General features: G+C 45.1%; 1 protein-coding gene across 2 annotated transcripts in view; it reads left to right on the top strand.

Annotated features, from left to right (window-relative positions):
- Positions 1 to 18893, top strand: part of gpr158a (G protein-coupled receptor 158a) — a 64438-nt gene that overhangs the window by 29860 nt on the left and 15685 nt on the right. For both annotated transcript variants that reach the window (XM_086191149.1, XM_086191150.1), the window contains 3 exons: positions 1091 to 1193; positions 5643 to 5869; positions 8529 to 8597. In XM_086191149.1, coding sequence (XP_086047275.1) covers positions 1091 to 1193; positions 5643 to 5869; positions 8529 to 8597 — 399 coding nt within the window. The remainder of the gene's footprint in view (positions 1 to 1090; positions 1194 to 5642; positions 5870 to 8528; positions 8598 to 18893) is intronic.

The following is an 18893-nucleotide window of genomic DNA, read 5'->3' on the forward strand; positions in this document are numbered from 1 at the left end:
TAAAAAAAAACAAAAAAAAAAACAAAAAAAAGTTGGATTTTTGGTTTCTGTTCAAGCGAATCATGTTAAATCTCATGTTTAACACCTCAGGAGCCATCTGAACTAGCGGGGAAATCCAGGAGGATTCACAGACACGTGGCTGTTTGCAATAGATAAGAAGTTTAAATACCTCCATTCTCATTAAAAATATGCTTAAGATGTACAGAAACAGTAGTAGTAGTAGTAGTCGTACAGTGGACACAGTATTTGTCTCATCCTTTCCAGAAGAGAATAGTCTGAGCTCTTCCCAACAGATGATTCCTACCGTAGCGTTTGAGGGCGCAGCCCCAGTTCTGAGCCACAGGACAGGTTTAAACATGTTGTGATTTAAGAGGTTAAACGAGACTTAACGGGAACAGGTTGCATCTCATGTTCTGGTAAACGCTCATGTCTTCATTTACAGCCCTCACTTGTCCCAACCCCTTGGACCCTCACATTTCTAGCGCGGTCAGGTTTAGTTTAGTGGACAAAAACACTTGGTCAGGTTTAGGAGATGGTGGTGGTTTGGGTCCCAATGAGCGCAGGACACCAACGCACCCCATCAGTGCTGCACAGCGTCCAGATCAGTCCAGCGTCCAGATATCCCACAACAGCCACCGTCAAGCAGCTCAACCCCGTCAGCAGCCTGGAACATGAATTCTCTGCGATGCAGTTGCCTGAATATTATCCAACCACCGCTCCCTCCACCTCCATGTATGGATGTTTCTCTCCTTTCATTGAGATCATGTGACCTCCTAGGATTATTTGATAATAATTACTACGACTGTTCGATGGGGTCTGTCATTTGTCCGTGAATAGACGTCGCTTTCACCTCCTGTATTTAGGACCCATCTGCTTCCTCAAACCGGCCTCCTCAAAATCCTCAGGAACCGTCCAAGCGCTGACGGAACGTGTTGCAACATCGAGATTTCCATCGCTATCAGCTCTCTTTTAAAAATCTTTTTCATAATGTGGAATTGAAAGCTGCGATTTAATTCGCCTCCACTTTTGACTTTGACCTGTTTTTTTTTGTTGTTGTTGTTGTTTTTGTTTTTGTTTTTTCTCTCCGCAGTGTTTGCCGATCCATGGCCATGGATTTGTCTTAGACAAGTACAAGTGCCACTGCAAGAAAGGATTCTACCACCCCAGCAGAGTAGCTGTCAATGGCTTTTCAAGTGAGTCACTGACACATCGGCTATTATCTCTCCCAGTGGTGAAGTATATTCATCGCTATAGTAAGGACTGTCAAGTACTGTAAGTGTTTACCTGGATTATTTTTATGAATGTGCGCTTCATTCATGATACAACTACTCGTTCCACTCATAAGCTCTGACTGAAGACTGTCAGACAGAAACCTCAACAAGGTTCTTAATGCTTACCTTCATACGTTTTTGTTGTTGTTGTTGTTGTTTTTTTTAACTAACTTCAGTTGTGCATTTTTTGCCGTGTTAATAGCGTCTATCACCAAGTCATGTCTTGCTATCTGGAGCCTCTTCCATCAAAAAAGACGGCAGTTGCGCACAAGTTTTGAATGTTTCTTGGGATGAATATTAATTTTCTGCGCAGGCACACAGAGACCAGTTTTAGTGGGACCCCAAAAAGTCCAGCCATGTCCAATTAAACCAGATGACCAACATTTAAGTGGTGCTGAGAGGTTGGTCGAAAAGGTTGCCATGAAAGTCTAAATCCAATTTTAAAAAAACTACACAAAACAAAATAAACAGAGACAAAAGAGAACAAACTTTCCTCGGTCCTGGTGGTGCCCTGGTTTGACTTTTCAAAACCACAGCCAGTCAGAATGTGGGTCTTTTTCTCATTATATATTGCATGTGGGACAAGGTAACGTAAAGTGGAACACATCGCCGCCGTAAAACCGAGTCAGAGGGAAGAAAATAACACGGCGTTCTGTGTGCTTCACCTCAAATGTCCCTCACTCGCCCGTTCAGCGTCCTGGACAGCGACGGTTCCTCCCAGAGGCCGGCCTCCTTTGCTGTCACGTTGATAACAGCGCACCACTCCGCCTCCTGCTCGATTTGTTCCCCTCATGCAGGCAGAGGACCGTTGAAGTTCAAGAATGCACTCATTTGTTAATGGAGATGATGAATATATACTTTATAAGATAACAAGGCAAGGCTGCAGACGCCTCACCTCGGTCGGCAGTCTCCTATTGTGGTCCGGGGGACTAGTTTATCATGTGTAAGACGTAGTCCTGCGGCTAATCTTCGTCATACTGAGTCATCATCATCCTCTTTCTCTGTCAGGTTTTCAGCGACAAAAAGTCTGAGCGTTTAAGTCCAAGAAAGCGACTTCATTTCTACTTTCAGTTTCCAAAAATGTACCTGGATTTCTTACCCAGGGTTTCTGGGGCTCTAATTTAGATTTTGCTTTAAATGGAGTCTTTTTACTTTAAACGCATGTTCATGTGAAGACATTTTGTCTGTTCGATTATGGTGAGTTTAAGTTGAAACAGAGCTTTAACTGAAATAATCATTTCTAGTCTAATTTTTGGTTTGGCAAGAGTACCTCTTTGCCCTTTGTGTGAAGTTTTCTTATTTTGAGTTCACAACATTTCAATTGCTTGTATAACTTTTTGTAATCCACTCTCAGCCCACAGAGGAAACTGATTAGAAAAGAGCTACCAGTGACTCAAACCTCTCAGGAACTCCACTCCAAAAATGCACCCATTTTATGGGCAGTTTAAACTTTTTTTTTTTTTTTTCAATAGTCAAAAAATGATGTGTTGCATATTATGTCAAATGCAGTAAGTTGGTTGGAACTGCAAGTGAGCAAAGGTTAAAAATGACGAGCCTGTTTGGAGGAGAAAGTTTTGTCATTTAAGTTGGATTACGTAATGTCCTCATTTATCTAACGACTGTAATAACGCCGCTGTGTTCCTGCTGCCCTGTGTGAAAATTGAAGTGGCCCCAGTGCCCGCAGAGGCTAATCAGGATCAAGATGGGAAATATCTTTTTAATGATAGATTCGTTTCTCCGTTTATTCTGTCTGCTGAGAGTTAATTAAAAAGGGCTTTTTGCAGACACAGAACCCCGGTGGTTTTCACCTGCCCTTCACTCTCCACCACGCTTCCCCTCTCGTCTCTCTCCTGTCTCATCCCAGTCAGACCTCACTCAGCTTGCTCCTCCGTCTCTATTTTACCTCTCTTCTCACACATTTTTTCCCCTCATGCCACTTCTTATCCCAACCATTTTTTTACCCTAAAACATTGTGCACAGGAGTGAGAAAACCTCCACTGTTTCTCTCTTGGATGTCTGTGCTGCTGCTGCTGCTGCTGCGCACTAACTTGAGTCTGCGTGTGTGCAAGTCTGCAATCACTGTGTCTCTTAGAGAGGACAATAATAGAGAGGAGAGCCTGTTAGCAAGGCGTAGTGCTGCAGTCTGGCCCACCGTGGGGCAATAACAAGCCTGTTAATCCACAAGGGGACATCCTTGACACTCCTTTGCAGAGGAAGATGGTGCAACTGGCTTTCTTTTGTCTCCTAGTGTTCCTCCAGTGTGGATCTTGCTCATGAATGTGGGGGAGAAGTTACGGTGGCAAAGCCTCCTCTGACTGTCAGTCAACAAACCAATAAGAGTGAGCAAAAGACTATGACTCATAGCTACAGATAGAAGAAGTCCTTTTGAAGGGATCAATGGTGTGCAGAGTCATGGCTTTGAAAAATAGGTCAGTTTCTTTTTAAAGGCAAAATCCCTGCAAATCTCTGAGACAATGGATGTTTTCAATAAATCCTCCACAATAGCTCCATATAAGTCCACTATTTATTATCTAGCCAAGCACATGGGCATCTACCGGCAGATTTCTATTTTTATAAACGCCGCTAGCCTCTTTTTGTCCCCTGGGTTTGTTTCCTTTCTTCAACCTGGGAAGGATTTTTAGCTTCTCTAGCTACGTAGCGCCGCAAGGTTGACAGTTTTCGGTTACCAGCATCCGTGGTCTGGTGCCACCAGTGGATGTCATTCACACGTAAGCAGCAAAATATCACATTCTCATCTGCATAGATTGTCACAAAGTTTAGTTTAGGTCTTCTTGTTGCCTAAAAGATGAACCAGAATGACTTCAAATCTGGTGCATGTATTTACATCCAGTGAACAGTGAATCAATGGCTTTGTGACGCCTCAGTGTAGCTTAATTTAGGGCTATAATCAGATTGATTTAGCACAATGAGGCCAGATGTAAAGATCAAACCGTCTGAACATGAACACTGCTGTGATTCCTGTTTACTGTTTAATGCTGTCAGTTAGCAGCCAAGAAGCCTCACAGACTACAGTAGTATTGCAGTAGTCCTTAGCTCTTACCTTCACCTTCATGATACTTTTCTAGATCCCTCAACACGTTCGCTGAAACAGTTGGAGGTTCAGTGGCCAGTTTTTCCTCTTCCATCAAACACACCTGAGGCCTTTTTTGGAGACGCTGCTACAACAGTTTCCCAATGTTCTTCCCTAGAAATCGTACAGATCGTAACAAAGCATGTTGCATTCCAGCCACCAGCTACCAAGCAGGAACGTGTGTGTTCCTTCTTCCCGACATAGATTTACTGACGGTGAGTGAAACTGTCAGGTCGACGGGGGCTTGAGCAACGCATTCATTCTGATCACTTTCCTCCGCTTCTTGTCGGTCAGGGTGATTGAACCGACAACCTTCCGTGCACAAGTTCATCACTGCACTTCCCGCCTTTTGGCCTGACACAAGTCCCTCTGGAGAGAGATTTTTAACCCATCTGTCCTGTACCGACCCCCCCCGTCATGCCTGTCCTTGTCAAGATCTAATAACTGCTGTGGCTTTGTGTGCTTTTCCTGAGATGGCCTCAGTCCTCAGCCTTGCATGGTATGCCCGAGACTGAACAAGGTGCAGCGGTGTTGACTTTTCATGTTCGCACGTATAGATCTCCCTTGTGTTGACACAACGTCGATGAATCCTTGTAAGGTCAGAGCTGGGTAAGCATTTATATACACTCAGGAAGAGTCACTTTGTCATTCAGACACTTCATTTCTGCTACCGCTTCTTCGTTTGTTTGTTTGTGTGTTTTTTAAGTAATTAGATATGAGGCCGTTGAGTTTAAGAAAAGGAGACACTTTAATTTCCGATGTTTAACCCAGCTTTTTTCTGCTCTGTTCTATGGAGCTTTCGGACCCGTTTTATTGAAACATTTTTGATTTCAAAATGACAAACCACCAATTTCTCTTTCATCTTGGCAGAAAGCTGCTGTTTTAAATGCAAAATACATGAAATGAACACAAGAAAAGGTTACATTAAGACAGACATTAAGTAGCTTAAAAGGTTTGAGGTTGTAACCTACAGTGGATATGACGATGTCGTACATATCTGATCATTCAAAATGCTGCCAATCCGTCGTGTAAATACAAAAAAACAACTTCAAGGTGAAATGTGAACGTTCTGCTTTCGGCTTTGTTTGTCCGTCCTCAAGCAGCCTGAGAAATCAATTAATTTAGCTTTCAGAGGAACAGTAGGAAGAGTTTTATTACCTCAGAGACACAATTTACGATACCTGTGTCAGCCTGATAACCTTCTTGATCAATACAAATGAGCAAAATATTACAGAGCCCTGTTAAATCCTGTGCTAACTCATCAATATTCTCTTTGACAGGGTCGGGGAGGACGGGAAAGGCAGCAGACAGTGGTCCTAATGCGGACGAGGGCTCGTCCAGCGACTGCCTGCCCTGCCAGCAAGGTTGCGCCTTCTGTAAGGACGACACGCCCTGCGTGGCTCGAGAGGACGGCGCTCTTCGTCTGGCTGTGCTCTCGTTCCAGTGCCTCTGCATACTCATCGTGTTTATCAGCATGGTGCTCGTCTACCACTTCCGCAGGAATAAGGTATCACAGCAGAAGCTTGTTGATGATGTCAAGAGTTTTATAAATGGGTTAACCCTCTGAACACCCGGCAGGTTTTTGCTTCTGTGACCCTCAGCACAATCCTGGCCAGAAGCGGAAAAACCTCAACAGAATGAGAGTTGAATTTCTTTGATAATCATCCAACCAGCGCGTCGTGTGTCTCAGAGCCAAAGATCGAACAAACATGTTGGTATTTTTAATGGTGATGGATTCACTTTTTGATTGAAGGCTTTTTAACACTTTTTAACAGGTTTGGTTTTTTTCACATACAGAATTTCCATGAGATCCGTTTTTGCCTTCATGAAGGAGGCTTTGTTGTTTTTTTTTTTTGTGAAGGTAGCGCTGTCACTTTAACGCATTAATTTGTTTAATTAATTACACCTTAGATTAACACGTTATAAAAACGCCAGATTCATTTCAGCACACTTGAGTGGCAATTCAATGGCGAATTTTACCCAGACACGAGCATTTTAAACTTGGCCCACTGAAGGACCCGTACTTGGCGGTGGCTCGTCACCTCACACGTGCGTCGCAGGTCAAAGCGCCTGTTGGAGACCCCGCCTTAAGACGCCCTGCTTTAGCTTTTATTCAATCACCAATAAAAATGGTGATTTCAAGTCTTTTCTTCTTCGTGTATTCGTTTGATCAGTCATGCACTACAATTTTGTTATGTCCTAGAATTCGAATTCTTTACTTGGGGACCTTCAGCAGATATGAGATTAAAATGTGATTAATTCGATTAATTAATTACAAATCCTGTCATTAATTAGATTCATTTTTTAATCACCTGACAGCACCAGAAATTACTAAACCAAACGTCGCAGAATTAAGCAGAAGGTTTAAGTATTGGCCAAGAAACACGTTGAATTTTGGACCAGTTTTATCATTTGTAGTTAAAAATCACATTTTTTTTTTAAAACATTGGGTTTGGCTGGGCTTGTTTTGGCGCTGGTGGGCGCTCTCCCTGTTACAAATAATGTGTTTTTGGTTCAATTTTTAATGACTCGTGTAGAATTAAGTGATTTTGTGAGGTTGAAAATGCCACGCATGTGACGGGTAGAGTATTTTGGTTGGTCGTTTACACAAAATGTGCCATTAAAACCCAATCGGCACAGCCCCGTCGTCACAGGGGGCCGAACTGATAACTGTGACTCTGGATCTCCTTTTTTATTACTTAATGAAAATCAAGATAGGAAACAAAGCAGGAATGTGGTCTCTCATTACCAGGAGTCAAGCTGACATTAGAGGGAGAGCAGTTCATCAGAGGGAAGCACACTGATCTAATTCAAAATCACAACATATTCATCAGTTACATGTTTGATGTTTTCCATGCCATATGGTCATCAAAGCCCACTGGATGAATAAGCCAGTGAGTCCATATGTGGGTGGTCTCCATAAAGCTTTGAAATCATATCAAACGGCTCAGACACCGCAGAGCAAGTCCGCATCAGCACCTTGGACAGCGACCAGCGAGTGCCAGAGAGAATTTAGCCTCTGATTCATGGATGCGGCCCCTCGCGGCGTCACTCCTCACAGTTGGAGCGATAATATGGAGGCAAACTGCTTTGTAACACAAAAAGAGAAGTCATCTGCCTATAAGAAGCCCCTGGAAATTGAACGAGGCAGTGAGTCAAGCCTCAAGGTCGCGGTCAGTGCTGGTGGGGAGTCCCAGACACTCCACTGGAGCGTCTTTAACACCCGCAGGCTCCTGAAGGTGTTTGGTCCTCCTGTTGAGAATGGAAGTCTCCGATACTTATTTACCTAAAACTAAATAAAGACTTTGTACTTTCAAAGCTTTCAACAAATTAAAAATGTTTGCATGGCTGATTATCAAATCAGAGAATCGCGTGGTAGCTGGGGTCCGAATCTGTGTTTCCGTGGAGGTGCCTCAGCTGTCGTCTGCTCCCTGGAAGCCCCCTCAAGCATCCTGTCAATTAGAGACAGATATGTTGTTAAATATCGCACACTAGAGGTGTATAGAAATGGTGGGGGAAGTCGGCGGAGCGAGAGCTTTTACAGTGTAAGAAGGAGAAAGCTCCATCCATCATAGTTTATTAGTACTTCCCGGGTTAAGCTGCAATATATCAGACCTTTAAGACTCATATTTCTAGCTGCTCCATAACCAATTTGCAGCCGGTTTCATTTATTAACCAGAGGAGCGCCCACCTTCACCGGCCAAACCTGAGGAGAGACCTGCAAGTATTTGGATTTTGTTTGTTTGTTTGTTTGGTTTGGAAAGGACCCGTCCGTGTGGAGTCCAGTTACAACAGCTTCCTGTTCTACTTTGGGAGAAATATCACCAAAAAAAAAAAAAAAACCCAAACATGTTATTTCCTTTAACCAGGTGGCGCTGTGACTAAAATCTACTCAGAAATTTAAGAGGTTCTTCCTTTGCCCTGTCGACACCCCTCCACTTAGTTTGGTGAAAATCAGCCTCATAGTTTTACAGTTATCCTGCTGACAAACAAACATGGCCGCCCTGAGGCTGCGTCTGCTGGATGAGGAACCAACCATTGCTGCCTTCTTACCGTTTATGTTTTGTGTTCTCAGCCAGTTGTGCGCCTCTCAAACGGCCAAAAGTTGGACGTCCAGACATAAATTACAAGTCTGGTAATTGTTGGGTGTCTTTGTTTGTGGGCAGAGTATCAGAGCGTCGGGTCTGGTCCTGCTGGAGGCCATCCTGTGTGGAGCTCTGCTTCTCTACTTCCCGGTAAGCCTGAGACATTTCCTTGTGTGTGTGTGTGTGTGTGTGTGTGTGTGTGTGTGTGTGTGTGTGTGTTTGCTGATAATCGGCATGCTGTGCTCCTTTGAGCTGAAAACAATAATCCCCTCCTTGACTGAAGGTTGGCATTCACTTTGCCCTTCAGCTCCCTCTGTCCCCCTCTTCATCTGGAACCGAATCAGCGATCAGAGCAAAGTTTCATATCTGCAGGATTGTTTGCCCTGTCAGACAAAACTCAGTCTATAAATCATACCGGCGTTGTTTCTGACAGCTGCATGATGAGAAGTCTTTTCACAGCCAAGGTGTGTGTGTGTGTGTGTGATGAAGCAGGATTGGCAGAGACGAACGTCCCGGGGCTTGATGGTGACCCCCCCCCCCCCCCGCTAACTGTACACAGAGCGGACCAATGATCCCAGCAGCCTGTCGGCGCCACCATCTGTTGAGCAGCCACCGGCGCTGCTTCATGCAGGCTGCGGTCATTCAGACCTTCAAACAAACAGACTCCTTTACATTTATCAGAGCTTTGAGGAGGCTTTGCTCTGCTGCAGGTGGTGTGTGTGTGTGTGTGTGTGGGTGTGGGGGGGGGGGGGTTGCTCCCACATCTCCATCCCACTCTGAGCTGAAGCTGATTAGCTTATTTAATGCTAAAACTGCTTCCTGCCTCTGAAACACGACAATCTGATACTTTTCCCTGACAAATATGACAAAAAAATGTATTCTTTTCCATCGCTCATCTGAAATATAAATGTTTGAGCTTTCTTTTATCATGTTAAAGATCGGACTATCGAAGATGATTTTAAACGCGGTACAAATATTTCTGACCATTAAATCCCTGCAGTGACCTTGAATTTAAAAGAACAAACTATTTTATTGTCGGACTTCCATACTGCCTTTAAAGAGATGCCATATTTTATTTCAACCAATTGTGTTTTCATTTTATTTATTGAATTATTTCTGCAATTGAATTCAGCCCAGATGGTAAATGGACTCAATTTTATACAGCGCTTTTCTACCTTAGTGGCACTCAAAGCGCTTTACAGTGTCGTCTCATTCACCCATTCACACACACACACACACACACACACACACACACACACACACACACACTCACACACTGATGGTGGGGGCTACCATGCAAGGCGCCAACCTGCTCATCAGGAGCAATTATGGGTTCAGTGTCTTGCTCAAGGACACTTTGACATGGTCACCGGGGTCGAGGATCAAACCAGAGACCCTTTGGTTGCTAGACGGCCACTCTACCGCTGAGCCACGCCACCACATAGATAGGAGACTTTGTTTATATCCACCAGCTTACTTCTCTTGCTCCCATCATGTTTTTTTTTTTTTTAAGTTTTCTCCGTCTGTGGAAGTTCTGTCGTGTCTGCGTCTGGAGGCTGGAACAGGAGGTGGTCGAAGGTCAAAGTGGAAGCGAGGAATGTGAAGCAAACAATCAATGAAAAACTGCATTCTTCACTTTTCACTTTTGACACCAATCTCTGATTATTCCATAAAACTTATTCTATTGAGTTATACAGTATATTTAGTGTTTGTTCGTGATTCTGGCGATAAACACAGAAGAAGTTGTTAAGTAAACTTTTAAGAGTGCGGTTTATCTTCTTAAACAGATTCTAAACTCCATCTTAAGTTGCTAATCAGACCGTAAAAGATAAGAGGTGAACGGAGGAGGAAGTCTTGGCCTGGATATCTACAGCCTACACAGGAAGCCCGGAAATGTTGGCTGTTGCCTCTGCAGGCTATTCATAGCAGAGAGGCTCCAAGATTGTTCAGTGAGAGACTGAGATTTTTGTTCATGGATACGTTTGAAAGATGAAATATGTGTGAACCAGTCTAGCCTGCGCTGGAGGAACGCTACCACCGTGTTAGCTTGCCATCTGGAGATGAAGTCGCCCTCGCTACATTACACAACAGCAACCTCTGAGCTAGCCAGTTAGCTCGTAGCAGCCTACTTGCTGAAGCTGGCAGGGTTTGATGAGGTTTTGAATTGTGTAGCGAGGCAAGTGTGTTTGGTTTTTCTAGAGGAGGAATATCAGATTGGAGATAACAGAACTTGGTGGCAGCACTGGTTTACTGGTTTACTTCACGGATGGGACAGGAGGATGACGGTGCAGATCCACGTACCGCCGCGTGTCATCGACCCTGTTGTGTAACATGAGACTCACCACAGATGCATGAATACAGTTCAAACCAACACTGTGAGAAAAGAACCGAGCAAATGCGCATCAGCCACTTCAGTGAATAGTTGTAGAGATCTACAACAAGTATAAACACCCTAACCCTGGGCTTAGCTCCGCCCACCACCATTATTTTTGCCGTACAGGAACGCAGACGAGCCAGTTCTTTTCTGCTTTAGCTGAGTGATGACAATTGAAGAGTAAACAAGCTCAAAACTTGAGGCAACGATGCACATAAACGAGCCCTGTGAGTTTGTGTCGGCGGTGAAACTGTTGACAAGACGCCTTCCAACACCCACATATCAACGATTTACACCAGTCCCCCGTCATGTCCTCCTTCCAGGGGCTGGGGGCATTGGCTAATTGCACTTTAGTTGCAATCATGTGGAGCTATGCTTAGCAAAGCAATGCAGGGTAAATGTAATTAAAGCCAACTGATTTAGAGCCAGCTAATCAATGCAATTTGCTGCGACAAGGTCCTGGAAGGTAATAATGTTGGAAATTTTGCAGAGTGGAAGCCAGTCAGGTTATTGGTTGGTGAATGAATAGAGGATGATATTCCTGTATCCAGCTGGTGCAGTGATGCTAAAAATAGACGCGAGTGCTCAAAGGAAATTTGTCTATACTGAGTTAATCATACCCAGTTTTCATGACTTTAAAATGACCTTCCACATCAATATTTTTCAGTTCCTGGGAGCCGCAGTGGCTGCAGCGAGCCCGACTGATGAAATATCTCCTGGTCTGATCATGTGAATGTAGCGTCTCTCTCTCTCTGCATGGATCTTCTGCAGCGCGCGAGATTGATCTCCACCCTGAAACATTTCCCTGTCTCTCCTGCGAATTCCACATGGCTGCGATGCTGAGACACATTTCTCCCAATCTAAATATAGACTCAGAAATATTCCGCCGCCGCCGCTGCTTCTATTTAAATAATTCCACTGTTATTAAGAAGCAAGAGATACATTTCATCCTGCTCCCATGGCATTTTGCTTTGTGCTGTATTGCAGTTTTCCCTCCTTTTTTTTTTCCTCACTTGAGTGTGTCACATCCAATAACTTAGAAATGAAGGGGGGGGGGTGCAGAAGAAATGATGGCAGCGCCAAAGCCGGCTATTTCCGTCTGGCTGTGGGGATGAGAGGGGGAGAGCGGACACGCATTTGTGATTCACAATGTGATCCCAGGATTAGCTGGCCAGCCCTGCGTTTGTCTCCGCACCGCTTCTTATTGACACTGCTGGGGAGGCTTAGATGGGAGGAAAGTGGCAGAGTTTGCATTGCCGGGTTGTTTTTTGTTTTGTTTTTTCCCCCTTCTTTTTTTCAGATGCCACCGGCTCCTGAAGTCAGGCCAGGAATAGATTCACACGGTGAAGCCGAGGTGTTGCATCGTGGTGCCACCTGGGCTCCACTTGTCACAAGACACCGTTAGCTGCTTCACAATAACGGAGAAAGTGCAGGAAATGGCTGAATCACACATGATTTGACTAGTTTGTGTCCACCGGGGGACGAACTCAGACACCGGCGTCGTGCTGTTGCAGAAGAACGTGATCGTGACGAGTTGTGCGTGTTGCACTGAACCTACACATTTGCTGAACTTTGACCCCCTACTCTCTTCACCTGTCTGAGCCAACCCAGTGACCAAAGGCTCCCGGTGACACCACCATGGAAGAGAGAGAGGACAAATGCATTCCTGTATTGAGTGAAATACTCGCCATGAGTTTCAGTTACATCACACTGCTTTGCTCTACATTTAGCAATTCATATTCACCCCAGCTCTCTTTGTCATCGCTCTTATTTATTCGAGATAGAACAAGTGTGAAAATAAAGCAAAACCTGCTAACCAACCAGATCTTCTGGTCAGAATCAAAATTCTGTAAACAATCTTGCATTGATTATGTAAGTCTGTAACAACAGACGTTCTGGTTGAATAAAAGCGTTCACCGTGTCGCTGGAAATGTCCTGACAGTCAAACAGATGTCGTGCGCGGAAGTGTCTTCCAGTTTGACTCCGGCCTTGGCCGCCATCAGCGCCGCTGATGTTTCCTGGTGCGTGAAACTAACTATGTTCTGCTGTTGTTATAAATATTTAAAACGTGAGTGGTGTGATTCAGCCGTCTCCCTGTAGATCATCAACTTTCCAGGTTTTTGTGGCGGTGTCTATTACGCAATAAAACATGAGGGAGGTTTTCTGGGAACGTCCGGTTGGGAGGAGGGCATGGGGGACGACTGAGGACCAGGTGGAGGGAGAATATGTCCCCTCTGGCCTGGGAACACCTCGGGGAAGGAGTTGGATAATGGCTGCTGGAAATGCTATAACTGTGGATAAGTGGATGAAGACAGGTGTGTATTTTAAAAAAAGAAGTCCACCTCACCATGGTTAGCCCAGTTCTTAACTGTCCTGCTTGAGTAAACCTTTGGGGCTCTACTCCCCCGTCCTGGCTCTGGTCTCTCCACCTGTCAAAGCACATTGTTGTAGACTTGTGGAGGGAGTCTGAGCTGAGGTGCCACATCAGCCCAACACTGGGATTTGCTGTGCATGGCAGACAGGAAGGCAGCACATCAGGGGGCTAATGAGAAACAGTATGGCCGAGGGATAATGCATTCTGACCCGACAGGCCATGAAACACAGCCTGCCAGCCAGCTCGCTCCTTTGTTTGGCTCTGTCTTCCATCCAAGATGTTCTGACACTCTCAATCTGACTAACCTGGAGGCTTCTGTGTGCATTAGCAAGACCAAAACACGAGCATCTGGAGTGTTCCTTCTACAGACAGAGATAGAAAATAGGAGATAGCAGCTGCAGCAGCACATTTGGGCTGGTTATTCCCCCTCCGTCGTGATGCCAGCCCAGGCAAGACGGGAAAATCTCTCAGGACCTAACTGGTGATGAGGAGGGGAGGGAATTGTGGGAGACAAGCCAGCTCTGGTCCTGCCTGTGCCGAGGCCTGAGTTGGATGTAATTTACACCCGGCCCACCTCAGGGAGCCGCGGGTGGAGGAGAAACCATTACCTCCCTCCAGAAAGCCGCCCTTCCCATGTGGCAGCGAGTGTCTGCTTTCATATAAAAATTGATCTATTGCTATTACAACACCACACCTCCCCTCCTCTGCGCCCTCCTCCCACCGCCGACTCTCTCATTGCGAAGGTGTTTTGTTTGGAGAAAGTAGAGCGGGAGATAGTGATGACCAGAAAGGGCGGGGCATACACATGCCTGTTGCTATTTTATGTCAAAACATAAAAAGTGGTATAAAAGCTTTGTTGTGACAGAATGATTCCCGAGGCTGCGCCGTGGCGTTCTCTGCTCAGATGGAAACAGACACGCTAAATGGTTGAAAGTCATTTTTCCTCCTGTTAGCTGCTCGCCGTTTCCAAAGAAGCTGTTTGTGCTTTTGACTGGCTAAAGTCTCCAGCTCTCTCTTTTAGTCATTTTAAATCCCCCCCCCCCAAAAAAGACAAACAACCCAGTCGCGCATCAGTGACAGATATATTTTTGGTTTTGCAGTTCTGTTCCACTTAGCGCTCTGTTGCTGCCCTTACATTCGTCGTAACTGCGACCCTGCTGAGAAATCAAAGGTCAAACTGTAATTCTTATTATCCGCCAGCGCTGACGCAAGCACGGTTTAAAGATGCCGAATACGTCACAACACTGTGGACCCCAAAATCACAACAGCAGCTTCGAAAATCGTGTTTTGTTAAAAAAAAAAAAATTAAAAAATGCAAAAGTGACTCCGTTTAGCATCGTCTGATTGTCAACTTTCCTTCAGCAGTCGTTGAACGGATCGTGCCTGACACGATTGCCATAAAGTGTATTTTTTTTATTTCGTCAAGACTTTAATATCAAAAGTTTTGCATTTGTTGAACTTGAGTGGGTTTTTTTTTTATGTTTTGGTTCAGTTGATTAGTTCCTGTTTTATTCTGACAGCTCTCCTCTGTGTGTGCCATGTGTTTGCTGAACTTCCTGTGTTTAATCTCCCCGCTGTTTGCTTTTTTTGTGGAGGTTCAAAATTCTTCCTTAAGTCTTAGTGTAGATGTAAGGGACGAGTAATGGATTCCTCGTTTGCCTACAAAAATCCTTTTCAGTGTAAAGATCTTGCCTTCAAAATAAAAGTAGCAATGCTACTTCCTCAGTTGCTAACTTCCTAATATTACTGGAGCGACTGATGTCGACATTTATCTTACCGTGTATGGCAGGAAATGCCTGTGACACGTCAACTAAGTTAGCAAAAACCTGCGAACACGACAGGTTTGTTCATCCCTCGGCCAGGAAGAGAATATCACCTAATCGCTAACTAATTTCGCCCTGTAGGATTTAATATTCCCAGATTTCCTGGAGGGGGGGCGGGGGGGGGGCTATCCCTGCTGACAATGGGAGAGAGGCGGGGTTCACCCTGGATGGGTCACCAGGCCGTTGCAGGGCCATCAGGAGCAATCAGGGGCTCAGTGTCTTGCTCAAGGATACTTGGACATGGTCACCGGGGGAAGTGAGGATCGAACCAGCGACCCTTTGGCTGCTAGACGGCCGCTCTACCACTGTATACACATAGTTTTCTCTCCGTGGGGAATGGGAAAAGTGTGAAAAAAACATTACATAACATAACATCAAGTTGCAGAAAATGGCTTTTTTTCTGGGAAAGGAGCCAAGATCTAAATGAACCTATATTGTGACTTCATCTTGTATCTCTGGCAATATCTGGAAAATTTGGTACAGCAGCAAAGGAACAAAATGGCCGCATTAGCATGAAAGAATCTGCTTCTGCTGCTGCTACAGAACTGCTGTGGTCCTGCATCTCGTGTGTTTTTGGAGCGCGGAGGATAGGAGCGGTTGTCCACGCGCTGATTCAGAAACTAAAGTTCTACAGTTAAAACCCTGAGACAGCGGTCTACGTACCATCATCAAACAGCTCCCCGGCAGGCTGCCGCTGCACCACCACAGCTGGCCAGCCTACGTCACGGCCGGATCAACAGGGACGGTCTCTAGCGGGAGAGCAACCCGGCGCAGCCAGCTGGTGGGTGCTGAAATGAGAGATGATTAGCAATGACAGATAACTGCAAATTAAGCGACTGAGTGTTGATTGAAAGAGTAAGAGGGTGAGCGTGAGACTCTCGCTACGGATGTGTTTGTCTGTTCTTTAAAGACTCCCATCTCGCCGGGTTCTAGCGGCGCCTTGATCACCGTTAAATCAGCTAATGGACAGAGGAAACAGATGGATAGTAGCAGGATTTTAGGACAGTGGGTGTTGTAACTTTCAGGCCTTCAGCATTTTTAATTACTTTCTTCGAAATTAGCAGCTAGCACATTATTCTGAACCAACTCGCCCCGAACAAAATGTGAAAACATCACAAACTGGTGCCGTATTTCAGCCGTTTAACCAACAAACCCTGTGCTGATCGTTTTGCTGGAAGTACCCTCTCAGAGAATAGGATGCGCCTCAAATGTAACACAAAGCCAACCGTGCGCTCACCCTCAGCGGGTCATCTGATACGAGGAGGTACATCCCTTCCCCTGGTGTCCTCATCACAGCTCTGGCAGGGAGGTCAGGGGTCACATTTTCTGTTAAAAAAAAAAAGAAAGAAAGAAAGAAAAGAAAGCACAGTCACTGCCCTCAGACCCTGGCGTGACCCTTGGACCACGTAATGCTGAGCAGAAATTAATTACCCAAACCTCCGGAGCTGCACTTTCCGTCAGTAGGGTTTCTGGTAAGAGTCCAGCCCCCGAACCTCTGACAGGTCTCTCCGAACGCGCGTGTGCATCATATCAGTTTCTCTTTTAAAACTTTCCATTAATAATCAATGCTAAGTGCTGGGAACCTTGGATTCTGCGCTGTGGGAGAGGAAGGGGATCAGGTGTTCTTGGTGAAGGGGAGAGAGGATCAGGGTGCTGCGTATCTGTCTAATGGACATCAATAGTGAGGAGATAATTATCAACACACTTACTACTCTTCAGCCCCCCCACCCACCGCCCCCGCCGCCCCCACCTCACATTTGTCTGGTCTCAGTAATAGCAGGAATAAAAGCCTCTGGAAACGCTGAGCGAGCCAACGTTTGGATGCTTTCTGGCTCCGTAAACGTGGCTCTGCCGTACAAAAATGTTGAAGCAAAGAATCCAGGAGCTCAACTGAAAAGTCGAGGTCGATGATGCAAATCTGCAATTATTCATGTTTGTATTTGTTTTGGGTTTTATTTTGCGCGACGACTCAGATGTTTGCTTCAGATAAACGAACAGGAGACGAGAGCAAATAACAACGCAGCCAGTCACCTGCTAAGCGTTTGATTTGACTCGGTTTTAATTTCGAGCATAATCCACTCAGAAATATGAACATACAAACATATTGCAAATATTTTTTGAAGTGCCTTTTCACTCGCACCCTCAGCTTGTTCACACGTCCGAACTTACTTTCGACAAACACCTTTCTCCTGTGTTCCATCCGCTCGTTTATTTCCAGATCTCGTCCTTGCTGATGACCTTTTAACTGCTTTAGCTTCCACCTGTTGTCGATAAATATTTTCCCCTTGATGGCGGGACACAAGAAAACAGGTTGAAGATGGAGGGAGAGTGCAGATACTCACAAAAAATAGATCCGGGACGAGGTTTTGTTTTTGTTTTTTGTTTTTTTTAATATTTATTCAGATGACGGCTGCGTCGCTGGCGTCCGCTGACACGTGGACAGAGTTCAGGTGTTCTCATCAGAAATTATTTTGAAGAATCTTGTCTTTGCTGGCCTGGTTGAGGGTCTGAGGCTGTGGTATCGTCTACAGTTTATGAAACTCATCCGATTTGCAATTGTTGGCTTTATGAATCAAATCTGATTGCATTTCAAGTCTCGAATATGGAGCTTTATCAACATTTTTTGAATTACCGATTTATGAAATAGAATATTTCAGTTCTCATACAAACATCTCAAGTTTGTTTTTGTCGTTATAACTTTCTCTGCAATACACATGCAGATTTACATCTGATTTATCAAAGCTGCTCCTGCTTGGATGTGGCAACCTAGATTTGCAGTAAGAGAGGAATCGGCTCTGACACTGTAAGTTGTGTGATAACAACTTGTAATAAACTTCTTCACCACGCGCCTGCCGATGTACTTGTCAGCAAATAAAAGCCTTTAAATAAAAGCTTTCCACTGTGGTTTTGACCAGCGATCACGAACAGCAGGTGAGATAACACCATTAAAGAGGAGCTCAAACTTCTAAAAGGTATGAAAACTTATTTCATGATGACTCATTCAGAAGGTTTGGAGCCAGGCCTTGAGGGAGCGGTGCTGCGGATAACACCTCCCCGCCTCCTGACTAACAACACCAGCCTGGAACTGGCACGTGATCCACATCCAGCTGCTATTTTGTACTTTATCTAAAAAGGAGTCGCGGGCTGAATTTTCCCCCGGTGCAGTTTTACTCATCTTCCTGTGACCTCTTCGGTCCCGGCGGACTCAAACCTGCGTCAGCAAGTTGCTCGGCGCTGCTATCTCTTTATTAGCTCCCGTGCCTTTCCTCTAATTTGTGGAAAAAGAAAAAAAAAAAACGAAATGCATGATGAAGCAGTTTGTTATTTAGATCATTTCCTCAACCTCACTAGTTTTCCAGTGATGAGGCTTTTCCATCCGGCTCAGATGTAAAAATCAGGACGCTCAAATGAACATCTCTTGTATTTGTTATTTGCGGTGTTCATCACAAAGCAACCTCGGTTTGACGGCGAGGATGTGGGCCACCCCTTTTTCCTGTGGGGTCCTCCGTGTCCCTTAACTGACTCAAACCAAGTGAGCAAAAATATCCACATGCCTGCGTCTTGGTGGCTGCCGGAGGGAATGTATTAATGCCTCAGCTAATCCGATTAACATTAACAATCCCACAGGGGAAATCGCTGCACATCTGCAATGGACAGATAATTATGACGCCTCAGATGTTTGCTTCGTTTTCTTTCTTTTTTTTCTACTGGTTTTGTGTGTTTGCCTTGGCATGTTTCATGTCTCTGGAAGACCATCAGAATGATTTCGGGCACCATCTCAGTGCTTTGTAGCAAACACGGGTAGATGCCCCGCTCCTTGTCTCAAGGGCAAGTTAGCCGTGGTGTCAGCAGGCTGGGACAGACTCTGAGTCCAG

The sequence above is a fragment of the Aulostomus chinensis genome, chromosome 21, assembly GCF_037954235.1.
Source record: "Aulostomus chinensis isolate RoL2024-O1b breed Wild chromosome 21, RoL_Achi_v1.0, whole genome shotgun sequence".
Taxonomy (NCBI): domain Eukaryota; kingdom Metazoa; phylum Chordata; class Actinopteri; order Syngnathiformes; family Aulostomidae; genus Aulostomus; species Aulostomus chinensis.